This window comes from Protopterus annectens, chromosome 2.part1 (assembly GCF_019279795.1).
Source record: "Protopterus annectens isolate FY-2018-M chromosome 2.part1, PAN1.0, whole genome shotgun sequence".
NCBI classification, from domain to species: Eukaryota; Metazoa; Chordata; order Ceratodontiformes; family Protopteridae; genus Protopterus; species Protopterus annectens.
Window position 1 is genome coordinate 85,807,010 of NC_056729.1, and position 16,825 is coordinate 85,823,834.

At 40.1% G+C, this 16,825-nt stretch overlaps 1 protein-coding gene across 1 annotated transcript in view; it reads left to right on the forward strand.

Annotated features, from left to right (window-relative positions):
- LRBA (LPS responsive beige-like anchor protein) overlaps window positions 1-16,825 on the forward strand; it is a 4,045,850-nt gene that overhangs the window by 3,105,758 nt on the left and 923,267 nt on the right. Inside the window, exons 43-44 of the mRNA XM_044063433.1 lie at window positions 4,092-4,284; window positions 8,793-8,933. Coding sequence (XP_043919368.1) covers window positions 4,092-4,284; window positions 8,793-8,933 — 334 coding nt within the window. The remainder of the gene's footprint in view (window positions 1-4,091; window positions 4,285-8,792; window positions 8,934-16,825) is intronic.

Below are 16,825 nucleotides of genomic sequence, written 5' to 3' on the forward strand. Positions count from 1 at the left end.
CAAAGCAATTGAAACTTATAGTATTTGGTGTTCTGCCAGTATATATAAAACTCCTTTAAAGAGAAAACCATCCCTGAAGATTGGAAACATCGGTTTACCTTTACATGTGCATATTGCACAAGGGCGAACAGCAATTTTCCGAAAGGAAGTTTGCAAACGCCTAACGGAAAAAACTTTGAATGTGCAATGAGCGAATGCACAGTGAGATTCGCTCATTGCACATTCGACATTCTGGGGCAGATTGCACTATAGTGGGTATCTGGAAATGGTTCCTTTCCCCACTCTAGTGCAATCTTGGAGTTAGCATAATAAAGTAGGGGGGGGTAAGGGGGTGCTGCCCCCCACATGAGGGGTGCAGGGGGCATTACACTTTAATTATTTTTTCGACGTTAATGTTTGAAAAGCAGTGAATCGGATTTTCGATTTGCTGATTTTCGAACACGTACAACTGTTGCTGTTTTAAGTTTTGTGGTTATGATTCACTCATATGAGCACTCGCACCACTGTTTTTCGCTGCTATGAAGGTAAACCGGGAAACATAATCTCTTCTAAAATCCAAGCTAAGCACTGAAATTGGTCACTCTGGGCTGTTGATCTGCAGCACTTACCTTGCTCACTCATTCACTGATTATCAATGTTATCCTAACAGGGGCATATCATAACCCTATTTTGGGTAAAGAGCGTAATCAGAAAAATGAATAATCTTTTTATTTTCTCCTAATTTTTCCACAACCAGCAGCAGCGTTTGTGGGTCCCCTTACAGCCAAAGGTATTAAAAATGCCTAAAGCTTGGTATGGTGTTAATTTTACTGGACAGAATACCCACCAACAGGATTTAACTAAGTCAAGGGCAATATGTCAGTGTGCAGCCTGTTACTTGACAAAATACTGTTAATATAACCAAAGATATCTTTGAATTTAAGGGAGATATAAATAAGAGTTATTACTACCTACTTGGTTTAATTACACAAGATTGCTGTTCTAGATTTTGTTGCTCTGACAAGCAAGTTACAAAATATCAAAATAAAATAACTTGATGTGGTTGGTGTCCCCCCTCCACCCCAAGGACCAGGGGGCCTCTAGCAACCGCAGAGTTTGCTGTTGCCTGAAGGTGGCTATGGTAGTAATCCAGGGTTTCCCTTAGGTGTTGGCAAACTAGGCAGCTGTATAGGGCTCCATTCCCACCAGGGTCTCTCTTCCATTTAATTATTTTATTTTCTGATTAAAGAAGCTGCTTCCTACTATGAGTGATTATTATTAGTACTATAGTTTAAGTACTTACCCTTTGCCTTGCCTGCTGAAAGCTGTTGCTGCTGAGCTACCCTCCCTGTGTCCTATTCTATTTTTACTGTATTTATCTGCTTACCTTGTTGAGTGCAGTTACTGCTGCCATGTGCAAACTAACTACCTGTGTTCTGTTAAAATAAGCTTAAAAAATAACCACAGCATGTTTACCAGACTTGTGAATATTTTCTCTCCTGTGCCACTGTCAAAGAAATGATTACTTAATGAAAGTATGATTTCGATACGTTTACTGTCAGAATTTCCTATGATGTGTGTACATGTGTAAATTGCTTTTTGTCATTTTGTCACTTATGATCATATTGTCCCCTTGCTGTTGAGTTGATGGTGACGGTTGATAAAGTGTAGGTGTATTATTAACACTGGAAAAAACACATGTTTTACAGACAAACCTAAGACAAGCTTAAGCACAATGAAAAATATGCTTGTCAGTTGGGGTCAGCTGGGAAGGACTGTTATTCAGACCCATCAGGGGCTGTTTGTGATTTTTTTTTTTTTTTTGTATGCATCCTTAACATCCCCAGTTGCACCTGATGCAGTGTGGGGGAGTGCCGTAGGCTGTCCACAAATGGCGTCTCATCACTTCGGTGATGGCATTCCCTTTGAACAGCTCTGCCTCTCTTTACAAAACATGGGAGGTAGCTTGCTCAGTCTTCATCAGGTGACTTGCACTTACCAGGTAAGTATGTGGTTTGGTATCTGATGCTTTGGCAAGGTAAAGATTTGCTGTGTCGGCAGCGTAACTGCTATTCACGGCTTGTGTTACTCTCTCAAAGAAGTGTCTTAGATTTTTCAGACAGGATCTACCCTTAACAGAGCCAAATTGCTGAGGGTCAGGTCTTATAGGATTTTTAATATAGTATTTTATCAGGTCACTTATGGCATGCTCCATAGCCTTGCAGTTGAAACTTGTCAGAATAATGGGTCTTTAGTTTCTGATGTCACTTATGGCATCAGAACTGCTGTGTGATGTGCCTTATGGGCAAAGTTAGTAGCAGCTAAGCTCATAATGAAAATCTGTAGAAGCAGATCCAACAATACATGTTCAGTGCTGTTTAGTTAGCAGATGGATATGTTATCAGGTCCCAAGGAGGATCTGTTTTTTTTGTTTCGGAAAGTACCTTTAGCAAGGTTTTTTTATGATATTAGGGAGTTTGAGATTCATTGGAATGTGTTGGTTTTGTGTAACTGTCTTGGCATGGAATTTACAGTGAACTTGTTAGCTAATATAGTCATGATATTTACTGGATCAAGTAGGTGGTGCCATTTTAAATAAGTTCAGAGCAATGTTGGGTGCTGTTTCTTAATTTCCTGACTTAAGGGTTTGTAATTATCTTTACCTTCTGATGCTAGTCTAAGTTCATGTAATGCCTTTGTTTTCCTAATATTTTTGGTACCTTCAATAATTTTTGATGTTGCCCTTGATTTTGCTTGTCTTCATTTTTGCTGTATATTCTACGAAACTTTATTTTTTATTTTATTGTATTATTTTTCCATATATGTGGACCACCAAGCAGGTTTGCTCTCTAACTTCCCAGTTTGTTTAGTTCTGGTAGTTCTGGTAGACACTGTCAGGCTTATACAGTTATCTTGGTGACCATAGGCATTTATTCATTTAACTGTTAGCTCTATAAATATTGTGGGGGTTACAGGTAAACTTTGTCATAGAATTGTAGGCAGTTAGTACATTTGAAGCGTTTGAATATTGCGATAATTTACATATGATGGCTTGGAGACTTTGAAGCCAAAGGTTTCCAGTTTGTTTTCTGACTTAACTGGAAAGGATGTGGTACAGGGGCACAGTGGATAGCGTTGTCGCCTTAAAGCAAGAGGTTTTCCAGTTTGATTCTTGACTGGGGTGCATTCTGTGCAGTCTGCATGTCCTCCCTGTGTTTGCATGGGTTTCCTTCAGATGCTGCAGTTTCCTCCCAAATTCCCAAGACAATGCAGTAGGTGGATTGGGCACTCTAAATTGGCCATAGGTGTGAGTGTATGTGCGAGTGTGTGTTATGGAAGAGCAGCCATAGCAGGGCTAGCCACCCAGCAGTAGTGTAATCCTTGGCTCTAGCTGATTGTCACTGTTGAAGTGACACCCCAACCCCATGTAGAAAAGTGGGAAAAGGGGCTGTGGACTGATGGATAGGTATACCAATGGGATAGTACACATGCAAGTCTGAGAGTATATATGCTTGACTGGGTATTGTGATGTAACTATGGGTATGTATGTGTGAGCTGTATGACCCTGACATATCTTGTGTCTCATTTGCATAGGGATAGTATAGCTAAAATGTGTGTAGGTAGGGGGGTATGTCCATGTCTTTCTCTCCTTGTGTGTGTATGCACAAGTGTCTGAATGTTAAGCTTCTTTGAATTTGTGGTCTCCATTTCTGGACAAGGGAAGATTATATGAGCAGAGCCACAGTAGGCCATGGCTGTGCTCTAACTAGCATCCCTTGTCCAATGTTCCTAAGCATACTAATTCTCTAAGTAGATGTTTTACAACATGCTTATCTATGAATTGGTTAGTAGTGGAGCAAAGCAGATTTGGTTTATCCATGCAGGACAAGTTGCGCTGCAGTGCTGTTGAATGTAACTGCTGTATTTCTTGCTCTTTGCTCTTCATTGTTCCCAGGTATGATTTATGTATCCTCACAAGCATTTGTCTTCTCAGTGTATTGAGAACTACTGTTTCGTTAGATTTGAACATTAAGCAGTGGAACCAACATATTTCTTCTTTGAAAGAAAATAAAAATAAGACTGAGTTTCTTTTCTTTGTAATTTTTGTTCAGGTCATCACTGGATCAAAGGATTGGAAACAAAGCTCTGAAATGCACCTTAGATCCATACCTTTATGGCACGGAGGGCTGGAGTCCTGACTATGACCTAGGAAACTGGGGCTCGATTAATAGCCATGGCACTGGAGAACACTTGCAGGAGAAATTAAGGGTCAATGGCCTTCTCCCCGCCCCTCTCCAGCAAGGGGTGAGGAGGGTTGTATGCACTCAAGGACACTGTGGGTATGCATGCTTTCCATGGTAGCAACTTGGAGAAACCACCTCTCATGTTTCTGGGATAGAGTTGGAAGGAAATACCCCTTGATAAAGAGACAGGAACCTCCTTTGTTGTCAGCCCATTCTATGTCACGTACCATGTGCTCAGTGGAGTATATGCCGGACATCAGGGCTGAAAAATAACAAACATCATGAATCACTTCTGATGGTTACCTCAGTGATGGTTTCTCCCAAGTAACCCATACCCCAGTGATGGGAACAAATTGGGCAATTCACCAGTAGGAATCTGATGTGTGGCAAGCAGTGGGGGCAAAGTGTGTTATAAAAAAAAATGCACTGCAAGGCTTGCAGAACATTCTGGCTTTTGGGGACCTAGCTACCATCATACTTCCATCGCAATTCATTTATTTTTTCCAGAGTTATTTCAATATAATCTTGTAAAATTATCTGGTGTTGAGGAGATGGAGGAAACAGCTGAAGAGAGAAAAAAAGTGTTAATAAAGAAAAAGTAATTTCTTACGATGTGGATGCCATAATGGGGGTAAACGAGGAGTGCACTGTGTTGGTCTGGTGAGGTGGACCAATGTGCAGTGAAGGTGCTATGGAATCCTTTACATAGGGTTTTCTGGTACTAAAGAGCCACCATTTGGTGTAGTCCCATCACCTCACCAGTTTCAGCTGTCAAACTCTTTTCCTCTTCCTTCAGTTTCTTTTATGTGCCTTTTTAACTGTAATTTGGTATCCATAAATATGTCTGCTTTACCACATCCAGCAATGATTACTGACAAGCCTTTCTTCTTAGCTTTTCTGAAAAAAGTAGATGGGCTTAGTTGAAAAGCAGTGAGGATTCGTGGAATAATATCAGTTAAAGAGAACAACTGGTTCTTTGAGTAACCTTTCTTGAGAGCTAATGTGAAGTGATGTAGTACATAGGCAACTCTCTGCTTGTGATGCAATCTATTTATGAAATGTACTTTAGCTGTACCTTGTATCCATTTTGAGAAATCTGTGCTGAGCAGAGAGACAGTCCTGATGAGGCTATCCAGTCCGTTCCTAATGGATGTTTAGTAATTTGGAGTCATTTATAAACCCTCATCAGTGTCATTGCAAACAAAAATCCATTTGCTGCATTACTAGCATGCTTTTGTTGGTGTTTTTCTCCTGTGTAGCTATGCATTATATGATAGTCACACTGGCAGACTTAGGCCAGAATCTTGCCTTGTTCAGAACTCCTAAGAGTAAGCACATTAGTGCTGAGGAATAGGTGACTCTATTATTAACAGACACACTATCTTTTATATTTCAAGGAATCATTAAGACCATGTAACATTGTGCCACAGTCCCATTGTCTGGAACAAAAGCTTCCATCATAGTAGGTGACGCTGCCTCTTTGCCAAGTTGTTTGGCCTCATTTTAAATTATTGTTCTAGAATTTTCTATTACTGTGGTGTACCACATGCCTACATTCTAAAAGAACAGTTTTTCGCTTATTAGCCACGTTATCGTAAAGTTTGGATACCCACTGCTGCCTCAGTATGTCATACAAAATGGCCGTGATGGAGATATGCTTTGAGACCTTTCTTCACCTGATGTATGACTGACTAATGGGTTGTGGCAGTGAAGCTGCCTTGTAGAAGGCTTTGTAAGGAATGTTTATTCTACGGCACAGATGAAGATTAACATGGCTTCCTTAAAAGTGCGTCACACGCAGTATTTGATAATTCATGTAGGTCTTTTATTAAAGGTACATATTTTTAAACTATAAGATTAGATTAAAATTCTGAAAGATTTTTATATAGTGGCTGTTTCTCAAGTATTATTTGAACAGAGAATTTGTAATGCTTTTTAATCTCTAAGAAATTAGAAACACTAAGCTATGTTAAACCATAATTTAAACATATTGCTTTAAATATTTAAATAATGCTGGCACCATTAAAATAGCAACACTTTTAATGAATGTAAGGCATTCTTACTTTACTGGTTGAATTAACAAGAACTTCTTTATTAAACTTTTTTTTTATGAAAGAAATATTTTTCTCTCTGTTTTTCTGTCAGACATTGTGTTACATGTGCTAGATAAACTGTTCTTTGTTAAAAGTTTTATGGCTTATTAAAAAGCAGTTTAACCACCTCATTTGTTACTGCACTTGTCAGGACAATGTTGGCCAGTGTAGAAGGATGTATTAGCCCAATACATTGTCTCCTTTTTTATCGTATAGCTGCTGCAGAAGCGATGATATACAGCGCTGTCATCACAGATCTATTGTTAGAGGGCTTCCACTCTGCTCCGTGCACCTCCATTAATTTATAGTAGTAAACAATATGTAGCACTCCAACTGCAGCAAAGCAGAATTTTTTAATGAGGTGGATGTTATTACTGCAATAAATCAGTAGATTCATGTAATGTATAATTCAATGTGTGTATTCCCACTGTTACTTCACTGAGTAAGCTGGTGGTGTATCACTGTCATTGCACAGCTCTACCATGCTGCTTTTGCCTTCTTTCATTTAGTAGTGATGCTTTGAAAAAAGTAAATTATTGCTGTTTGCTTGCAAATAAGTACAACATATCTCTGATTGTCCTGCCAGCAGGCTTTGGGAGGCAACAGTAGCAAATGGCAGCAAAAATCAATATTATGGATGCCTGCTGAATGGATCCTTGCATGATACCATTTTAAAGAAGGAAATTAAATCAATCCTAATTGGTTTTAGGTTTATATTCAAGGACTGTGATTCTATTACTATTGATCTGAGCATAGTCATTTGCAGAGTAATAAAAACTGGGCAAGATGAAACAAGGTTTTACAGATGCTGCAGAAGCCTGCATATTTTGCTAAGGTTCAATTTAAGCTTATTCTGTATGCTGTAGCCATCAACCATTTTTTAATGTATTTAAAATGAATGTAAAATGCAAAGCAAAGAAATGACTGTTGGCTAGTGTATTCTGTGCTGGCAGCAGTTTGATGAAGCAGGATCCACATACAGGGTAACTTACCACTGCTGTAGCTCAAAACATGTTTAGGACATTCACTGACCTCCTAGATGTGTGCATACATACAACAGGCAACATTTTTTTGGCCTGTTCTGCTTGCAGTCAAATTTAACACAAGAAGCTAAAAAGCACTAATTGAACAGCATTCACACTTCCCACCCACAAGTTTGTGAATTATGTGACGTCATCAGCTGTGAGTTTTTATTTTGTTTGGGGGGGGGGGGGGGTATTTGCCATTAATTGCAATAACTGTATTAGATTTTTGTGAAAACATTAGCTGACCATAAGTGGGCATAAATAACTTGCTAAGGATTGCATCCCTGCATCCTTGTTGTCTGGCTTTGAGTCTGAAGACAGTAACACATTTTAGAGAACTGCTTACCATACAACCAGAGCCATAGGAAGGGGAGTTGAGGGGGCAGCTGCCCTGGGCACCAACTTTTAGGGGGCAATAAACAGGTTTTCAGTTTATCAGCTGGCATTACAGCAATCACCTGTTTATAAACTGTCAAACGTTCTTTTCAAGGTAGCAATGAGTTATTATGTTACTATACACGTCATTGCTATCTTTAAAAAATAAAACAGTATGACAGTTTACAAGCTGAGCTTTCCTATTGTTTATAGAGATAGTTGAGGGGTACCAAATGGGTGTGTTGTCAGGAGCACTATACTCTATATCTACAGTTCTGTGAGGAACTGATAAAGTAACATTATCAGGCAGGTAATAATATATGTCCTAAATTTCAGTTCATTCATTCATTTTCTGACATTCACTTTGTCCTGTACAGGATGAGGGTGTCATAGTAAGCAAGAAATTGAATTCTGGATGTAATGCTGGTCCATCACAGGATGGAAACACATCCACATGAGCACACGTACACACGCACACACACTGCACCAACACCCATTACCAGTTTTGGGGATATTTTTCAGCTGTGGGATGAAACCATACCTTTTAATGGAAACCTTTATGGACACAAGCAGGATATTTAGTGTCCACAGAGAAGACACCAAGACATGAATCAAACCGGAAATTAATTGCTGTGAGGCAGTAACACCACTGAAATTTAATAACGTTTGCAAAAAAAAAAAAAAAAATCAAATGCAGTTTTCACAATTTTTTCATTGGCTATATTTTTTAAACAATTACTAAAGTTATAGATTTTGGCAGCAGTATAGAGATAGCAAAATGGAATTGAAAACTTGTCTCTACCATGGTTCTAATTTTAAGAGAATATAACAATGGCAGCATGTCTTCACAGTGGTTCTAATTTTAACACCATTAACACATCTTTTCAAGGTTTGATATATGTGCTTTGCAAACCGATTATGCCCTTCTGAGCTTTAAGCTGCAGGCACCTGTCCTATTTATGTGTGATTGATGAACCCCTTAGCTGAGCATACATATTTTTTTTTTTTTTTTTTTGTTAAGTTTCTGAAAGAAAGAACTTTGATACACACTAATCTTTTCTTTCTCTGTTTTACAGCCTATCGGAGCACTCAATCCCAAAAGAGCAGCTTTCTTTTCAGAACGCTATGAAACATGGGAGGATGATCAGGTTCCAAAGTTCCACTATGGTACCCATTACTCAACTGCAAGCTTTGCGCTGATGTGGTTGGTGCGACTTGTAAGTAGAGCTAGTTAAGTGAATGCTTTACTTTCTGTTATAGTGGCATTTATGGTAAAAGTTTTATTATAAATGTGATAAAATTTGGTAACTTAAATATAAAAGAATGAATAGCTTAGTGTTTATTTTGAACATTTCCTGATGTTCTTCCTTAATCACTGTTGCAGAATTCCTTGCAATAGGGATATCCTGCCACTATACAAAAGCCTTGGACCCTTCCAAGCACCGTACATCAGATGCATGTCCAAAACATAAGGTACATAAGTGACATATAAGCACCTAATCCTCTGAACTTCCTTGCCACCTGTCCAAACACTGTGTTTGAATTCAGTCTGAAAGTCATTAGTCTTGTATCAGCTGCGAGCCTAGGGCATATAAGTACCCTGTTGGAGACTTTTGCTATTTGTTTTTCGTTGTGGGAAGGTACATGTCATCCAGAAAGGGAAAATGTGAGTGTGGGAGGCAAATTCTCCATAAGGATACACAGGAGAAATGCCTTTTTTGTTTCAGTGCAGTCCACAACCACAAACAGCGTGATATTTGTCTGGCATTTGTTCCTAAGATCCTGCACAGCTGTCTGGTTAGAAAATCAGGGGTTGGATTTTTTGCCCAAAGGACAATGACCTTCTCTGCAAGATCTCTGAATCTGTTTCTCTATCATAAAGCTGTCTTCAAAAAAGAAGTCAAAATAGTTGTAATTGAAAACGTCTGCCATTCAGCCTCTGATGGACATATCTATAGGTCAAATAAAGAGCCTGGTGACCATCTAGTTCTGATGCAAGCACCCTCTCTCATGACCCCATTGGAGGCAAACATAGAGCATGTAGTTCACACATTCTCCGAGGTTAAGCCAATGTCTGCTATGGATGAGAATGGGGGAACAGCGGCTGGTAATATCTGAAGGGCCTAGGAGGATTCCACAGATAATTGTTAGAGAGAAACTACCTGGTTTTCTGATGGAGGTAAGGCAGGGTTCAGAATCTCCTAAGTTTGTTAGGGCTGAGGTTCTTGTAAAAATGAAGCAGAAGATTAGGCTTGTAACTTTGGTTGCTAAAGACCCACAGAAGGAGTGGCAATATTTTACCCAAGTCTTTTAATAGCTCATAAGGCATTAAAACGTCAGCAGCGTTTATCAGTGCCTTCTCCTGTAGGTTTCCCTCCTTCCTCTACTTTCACCAAAAGACTTAGAGAGTCTGATTCTTCTCATGGGGATTTGGATTCTGGGGAAGAATCTGTCTCATTCCTCCCAGATTCACTCTCCTCTGGCTTTGGGGTATGATAAAGAGGATACTCTGTCCTACGACTGTCACTGAAGAGGTTTCTTTTGGTGACACCATTATTAAAATGATTTCATTGGAAAGTTCCAGATGTCTAACCTTCAGAAGAAATATTCTGATCTGTTGCAGATGGATTCCCCCAGGCTGTCTGTATTTCTGATGTCATTTGACTTGCTGATGAGCAGTAATTCCATCAGTAATGTGTCGGAGGATGCCTTTATGCTTGATACAGGTCACCTCTTAGCAGTCTGTAGGACACTAAGTGCAGTGCCAGGGCTTTGAGTCAGCTCTTTCCTTGCTGTGTTCTGCTTCCCAAATTGCTCATCATTCCATCATGTGAAGTTATGATGATGCTGCTGATACCTCTTCTAGGGCAGTTGCGTCAGGGTCTGTCATTAGGAAATATTTCTGGTTTAGTTTACAATCTGTGCCTGAGGATGTGAAGTCAAAATTATTGGACTGTCCTCCAGATACCCCAGATATTTTGGTTCTGCTGCTGATAATCTTTTTAAAGCTCTGCAATATAAAGGAAAGGTCACGCAGGTCATAAAACACATTTCCTTCTCATTTATTCCTAGATATCAGAAGAATTACCCATCTAATACTCATATTATGTGAAAGCATCTTAAATAACCTTTAAAGGGCAAAAAGCCTTCTAAAAGTTTTTTTTTTCTTTTCTGAGAAGCCTGGTCAAGATTACAGGACTCTAAAGTCTTCTTTCCTGGGCAAGTTAACTTATTTGACCGGCATATGCCTCTTCCCCTCTGCCAGATTCCTGTTCCCCAAAGGTTAACTCTGTCTTTTCCCCTTTGTCAAGGAATCACTGCAAACTCTTGGGTTTTGTCAGTCATTCACAACAGCTATTTCATGGTGCGGAAGTCTCTTCATCTCTTTTCAGGGATTCCTCAACCCTTTACTTACCAGTTTTCTAATTTTCCTCCACTTTGTCAAGATCTTGTAACTCAGGTACCATCCAGATAGTTCCTCCCTTGTCAGAAGAGCACAGGTTTTTATTCCAGGATGTTTTTGGTTCACAGGAAGGAGGGCTCATAGAAGCCCATTCTAGACCTTTCTTTTCTTAGTATCTTTCTGAAAGTTCTTACTTTCAAAATGACAACTCTAAAGTCTTTGTTCCCTCTGCTTCTTCGGGCCTTCCTTATGTCTGACCATAGTTTTTAGCAGACTCCATAATGTTAAGATTTTTCCCTTATTGGTGACCTTCTTATTCAGACTCCCTCTCCATAGATGCTTCTGCAGGACCTAGCATTCACTATGCTGCTGCTTCTTTGCAGTATGGGCTTTATTCTAAGTCTAAACAAGTCCATTTTGACTCCTCCTCAGGACCAAATTTTCTTGAGATGCAAGATTCAGACCCTTACTATGACGGCTTAATGTTCGTCTCCAAGGTTGTCATCTTGACAGTTTTCTTTCAGTCCCTTCTTCCTTTGCAGGATATTCTAGCAGTAGAATTTATGAAAGCCCTGGGGTTCATGTCACTGTTCCAGTGGTTCCTTTTGCCATCCTTCACATGAGGATGTTTTCAGTGGTATCTGAAGTCAGTATGGTTGCAGTCTTGTCACCCTCTGGACTTCCCCATTCTTCTTATGCCTTGACTAAGGAAAGAATTTCTGTATTGGATCCACCAGATACCTCAAAATGTAGACATTCCATTTCAGGTGTCTTCTCCCACTTGGGCACTGTTTACAGATGCTTTAGATGTGGCCTTGGGGGGCTTTGTCCAACAACATCATGGTCTGATCTCCAAAGGGCATGAAGGAGTACATCAGCATCAAGGAAATGAAAACTCTTATCTGGCTCTTCATGCTTTGTGTTATATTTGGACTCCAGAGCCACTTAGTTTACAAACACCACTGATGTGGTACCTAAATGGAGGAACAAAGTCAAAAACTTTTAGAAGGCTTTTTGCCCTTTAAAGGTTATTTAAGATGCTTTCACACAATATGAGTTACAAGCCTAATCTTGCAGACTAGTCCTCCATCAACTGACTGTTGAAACTATTTATATTTCCTCAGAACACAATGTTTGGCAGTCAGTATGAGCAGGTCCAAGGAAGACCCTCAAGAGTGGATGCTTCACAAGAGATGTGCTCCTGGACATTGTCCATTGGTGGGGTACTCCTCAGGTAGATCTTTTTCCTCCCCATAAAACAGACTTCTTCAATTCTGTTCTAGAGTGCTAAGTCCTCTGGCTTGGAAAGGGAACGTCATGCCTTTTTCCTCGACAGGGATGTTCCTGCATGTATTTCACTCTCTCCATCTGTTGCCAAAGGTCCTACACAAGATCATATGGAACAGGCCCAAAATCTTGTTGGTGACTCTCTCTTGGCCTAGACAGCAATGGTTTCTCCTACTTTTTCATCTCGCCAGGGGCAATCATCACAAGTTACTTCACAGAATGGATCTACTCATACAGGATAAGCGCTGTCTAATTCACCCTCATCATCTCACCAGTTTTCTCGGGACATGCTTCAGCTTTTGCAGGAGGCCAGAAAAGCTACTACAAGAAAATCTTATGTTGGTAAATGAGAAAAGATTTTCTTCTTGGTGTCACAGCAATGTACAGGACCCTCATTTAGTGGGTATTCCTACTGTTCTGAAATATTTGTGTTTCTTAATTCTAGTCTGGCATACTCTTCTGTTAAAACTCATTTGTATCCATGAATGCTTCTCTAATTCTGGATTCACCACTTTCCTCTAGGTTGGAGGTTAAACAGTGTTTTAAAGGCCTCCAAGAAAACCAATTCCTCCTCCTTGAGACTTTGTTCTTGAAAAATTGACTCTGCACATTTTGTACTAGCAGCCTCTTCCTCTTTAAAACTATGCACCTGGAACATTATCTTGTTGGTGACTTTGACTTCTGCCAAGAAAGTCTCTGAACTTCAAGCCCTTATGGCAGTTCATTCTTTTCTGTTTTTTTTTTTCACAGAGAAAGGGTATCTCTTAGAGCCAGTCCTTCTTTTATGACTAAAGTGGTCAATGATTTGTCCTTGGATCAGACCATCCATCTTCCTTCCTTCCTTTCTTTCTTCTCAAAATAGTAGTGAGAGGGTTCTCCATTCTTTGGATTTGCATAGACAGCTTAGATATTATTTAGACAGTACCAAAGATATTAGGAAATCTGAACAGCTTTTTGTTTTTTTTTAAGATATGACATTGGGTTTAACTGTTTCTAAGCAAACCATGTCTCTTGGATTTCTAAAGCCATTTCTTTTAGTTGTTCTTTTCATGACAAGCAGCTTCCTACTTCTGTTTGTGCTTTTTCAACTAGGGCAGTTTCCCATTCTGGTGCTTTTTTTTTTCAAGGATCTTGATGCCAGATCCATTTTGTAAGCTGCTACTTGGTCTTCAGTGCATACTTTTACTAAGCACTGTAAGTTGGATGTTATTTTTAGGGCCAGGGCAGGTTTTGCCAGGTCTGTCCTCCATGTATTTTTGACTGGCTCTTCGGTTTCCTCTTCCTCTTACATCTTTTACACTATCTCTAGTACCCTTGTTATTTTAAGGAATACTGTAACAGTGATTAAGGAAGGACATAGTACAGTTGTGTAAGAACATACCGTGCAGTAGATGTCCAACTTATCACTGTTGCAGTATTCCATCTCTCCCTCCTCCTCTCTGTTGTTTTTCTTTTCCCATTTGCTGAGAGGTGTTCTTTTTCCTTTTTTCTGGATGTAAACGTACCATCTTCATTTTTTTTCACTCATTTCTGCTCCTTTTCCCTTAGGACACTTCCATTCTGAGGATTTGACACTCTTACATCACTTCTGTATTTTATGTCTTGGGTGTAAGACATACATCTGACGTATGGTGCTTGGAAGGGCCCAAGACTTTGGAATGCTGGTCGAACTTATGGCTGTTCTCTGCAAGATTTCCCTATTTTAAGGAATACTGCAACAGTGATAAGCAGGACATCTATTGTTAAAATAAATTATTAAACAACTGTACCTTTTCAATGTGGAATTTTGATTTAAAGTTATTTCTGCTGTTAAAATGGAAAGAAAAAGGTAATATTAGGAGTCTGTATCCAATGGGGACATGAAGCGAATATACATACTAATGGGAAGAAAACCTTCACACATTCGTAGTATAAATCATTTACTCAATGTAACATCTTTCTTAGTGCTTTCCGATTGTTCTGAAATGTTCATCACTTAAAGTAAATTGCATGTTTGAGTTATATTTTAAGTTTTAAGCCTATCATCTGATCAGTATTATTGTTAGCTGTAGCACTGGCAATCCACTGTGAGAAGGAATATTTGAGTATCCTGAGTAATGTTCTTCCATATCACTGTTGCAGTATTTTTCACTTAAGGGATCTCCTGCCAAGGATGGCCCAACTTCCAGCCAGTATACCAAAGCTTTCATCTCTTATAGGCACCATGCATCTCGTGTGTGCTGTCCACGCAAGATGTAGAGCATAAAGGTAATGTATGGATGCAAACACTCTTAACTTCTTTGCTGTCAGTCCAAACACCATTATCATCCATTATTCTGAGCGCCTTTCTGCTGTGCTGCTTATCAAGCCATGTTTTAGATACGTGTCCTGTTTATTCTTGTTTGGTATTGTGTTCATGTCATCCAGAAAGGAAAAATGTCAATGTAGGAGGCAGCTTCCCATAAAGACTGTCATAACCAGTATGTTGTTTTGCTTAGGTGCTTCCCACGATCATGCAGAATGTCCTGTCTGCCAGGCATTTGTGTCTAAGACCCTACTTAGTCACCTCTTCTCTTTATCCATTTATTTTGAGAACCAACAACTTAAGCTTTTGGCTCGGGCTGGAGTAGCGGAATCCTCCTGTCCAGATGGCCAGACATCTCCCAAGAAGAAGGCCAAAAAAGTCAGGCCTGATCTGGCTGCCATCCAGTCTCCCCCAGATGCCTCTCTAGAGGATTGTGAAAGCCCTGAAGACTGTCTGGTGCTTCTGCCCTGACCCCAACAGAGACTGGCATGAATCAGACTCCTCGCATGCCCTCTGAGGCTTTTCAAACATCTGTACCTGACGTTGATGGGGATCCTCAGCTGATAATGTCTGAGGAACTGGGGGGGGGGTTCTTCAGATTTTAGTGAGGGAGGAAATTCTAACCTCCATTATAGATTTGTGTCAGGGTACTGATCCTCCGAGGATTTGTTTAAGCGGGTGTCTCACAGAAAAGGAAACCAAAGACAAAGCATATTCCCTTGTTGTTAATGATCCCCAGTGTGAATGGCAGGATTTCACTCAGGGTTTATTTCATGCTTTAATGACCTTAAAGCTTCCACAAGGGGTCTCTGTTGCTGCCCCCCCCGGTCTTCCAATCTTCTTAAGATGCCTAGGGACTTGGATTCCCCAGATGAGGATTTGTACTCTAGGGAAGAGTCCTTGATGTATTCTTCCAAAATTCCTAACCCCTTGGACTATGGTTCAGAGGAGGAGGATTGCATGAATCCAGGCTCTCCCCTTTTAAAAAATTTTCCTTTAGAGATAGTATTGCCCGCATGATGGATTTTTTTAAGTGGGACTGTTTCCAGGTCTCTGATATTCAGAAAAGATTTTATGAGTGCCTACAGATGGAGTCTCCCATGCTATCTGCTGTTCCTTCTGTCTTGACTACCCTTTTGGATACATTTCCTGCAGCTTATGTACTCCCTGACTCTCAGCTTCTTGCACATAAGAAACCTGAAATGTTCTACAAGGTGTCTGAGAAATGTAAATTTCTTTATAAATGCCCCTCTGCTTGACCCTTCAGTGGTATCAGTTTCTTCTGACAAGCCCTCCAAGTTGTTACCCTCTACCAAGTTGCTTCCTTTTGCTAAGGATAGTAGGGCCATGGAAAGGTTGTTTAAGAAGGTTTACACTGCTGCCACCTTTTGTTCCTCCTCTGCTAGTTTTCTGAGGTGGTTTCTGAACTCCCCTACTCTGAGGGGAAGGCTTCTGCCCTTTTTCTGTTTGATTGTACTCCCAAGTTGCCCACCATTCATTTAAGTGCAGCTATGATGTAGCTGATGCCTCTTCCAGGGCTACTGCCTTTGGTTCAGTCATGAGGGCATTATTCTTGGCTGCATCTTTAGGCTTTAACTGTTGACATAAAAGGCCAAAGTTATGGATGTCCCTTTAGTTTACAAAAGTCTTTTTTGGGACTGCTGCTGACTTATTCAAGTCCCTCCAGGATGAGGCCTTGCATGAACTGAAACATGTTTTTGTTTCACCTGTTACCAAGTTTCAGAGGAACTATTATTCCAAGTGTACCTTTGTTCGTAGGCAGACTTGCCCCCCTCCTAAGTGTAAGAAGGGTTCTGGGCATGTTACCCCTGCTTAAGTGTACACATACGTTTTCCTGCCAGAAACCTTCTTTTCAGAATAAGTCTGAATCTGTATGACATTTGGCCTTCATCTCCCCTTGGACCTTTGTCTGTCCCTTTCTCTTCTAAATTGGTACTGGATCACTTCATATTCTTAGGTTCTCCCCATTGTCTGTCAGGGATATTTCATGGTTTGGAACACCCTTCCTCCCTTTTCAGGCATTCCTCAATTTTCTTGGGAACAGCTTCCTCATTTCCCAGAGGTTCTACAGTCTCTTTTGGATCAGTGCACCATTCAGCCTGTTCCTTCCGCCC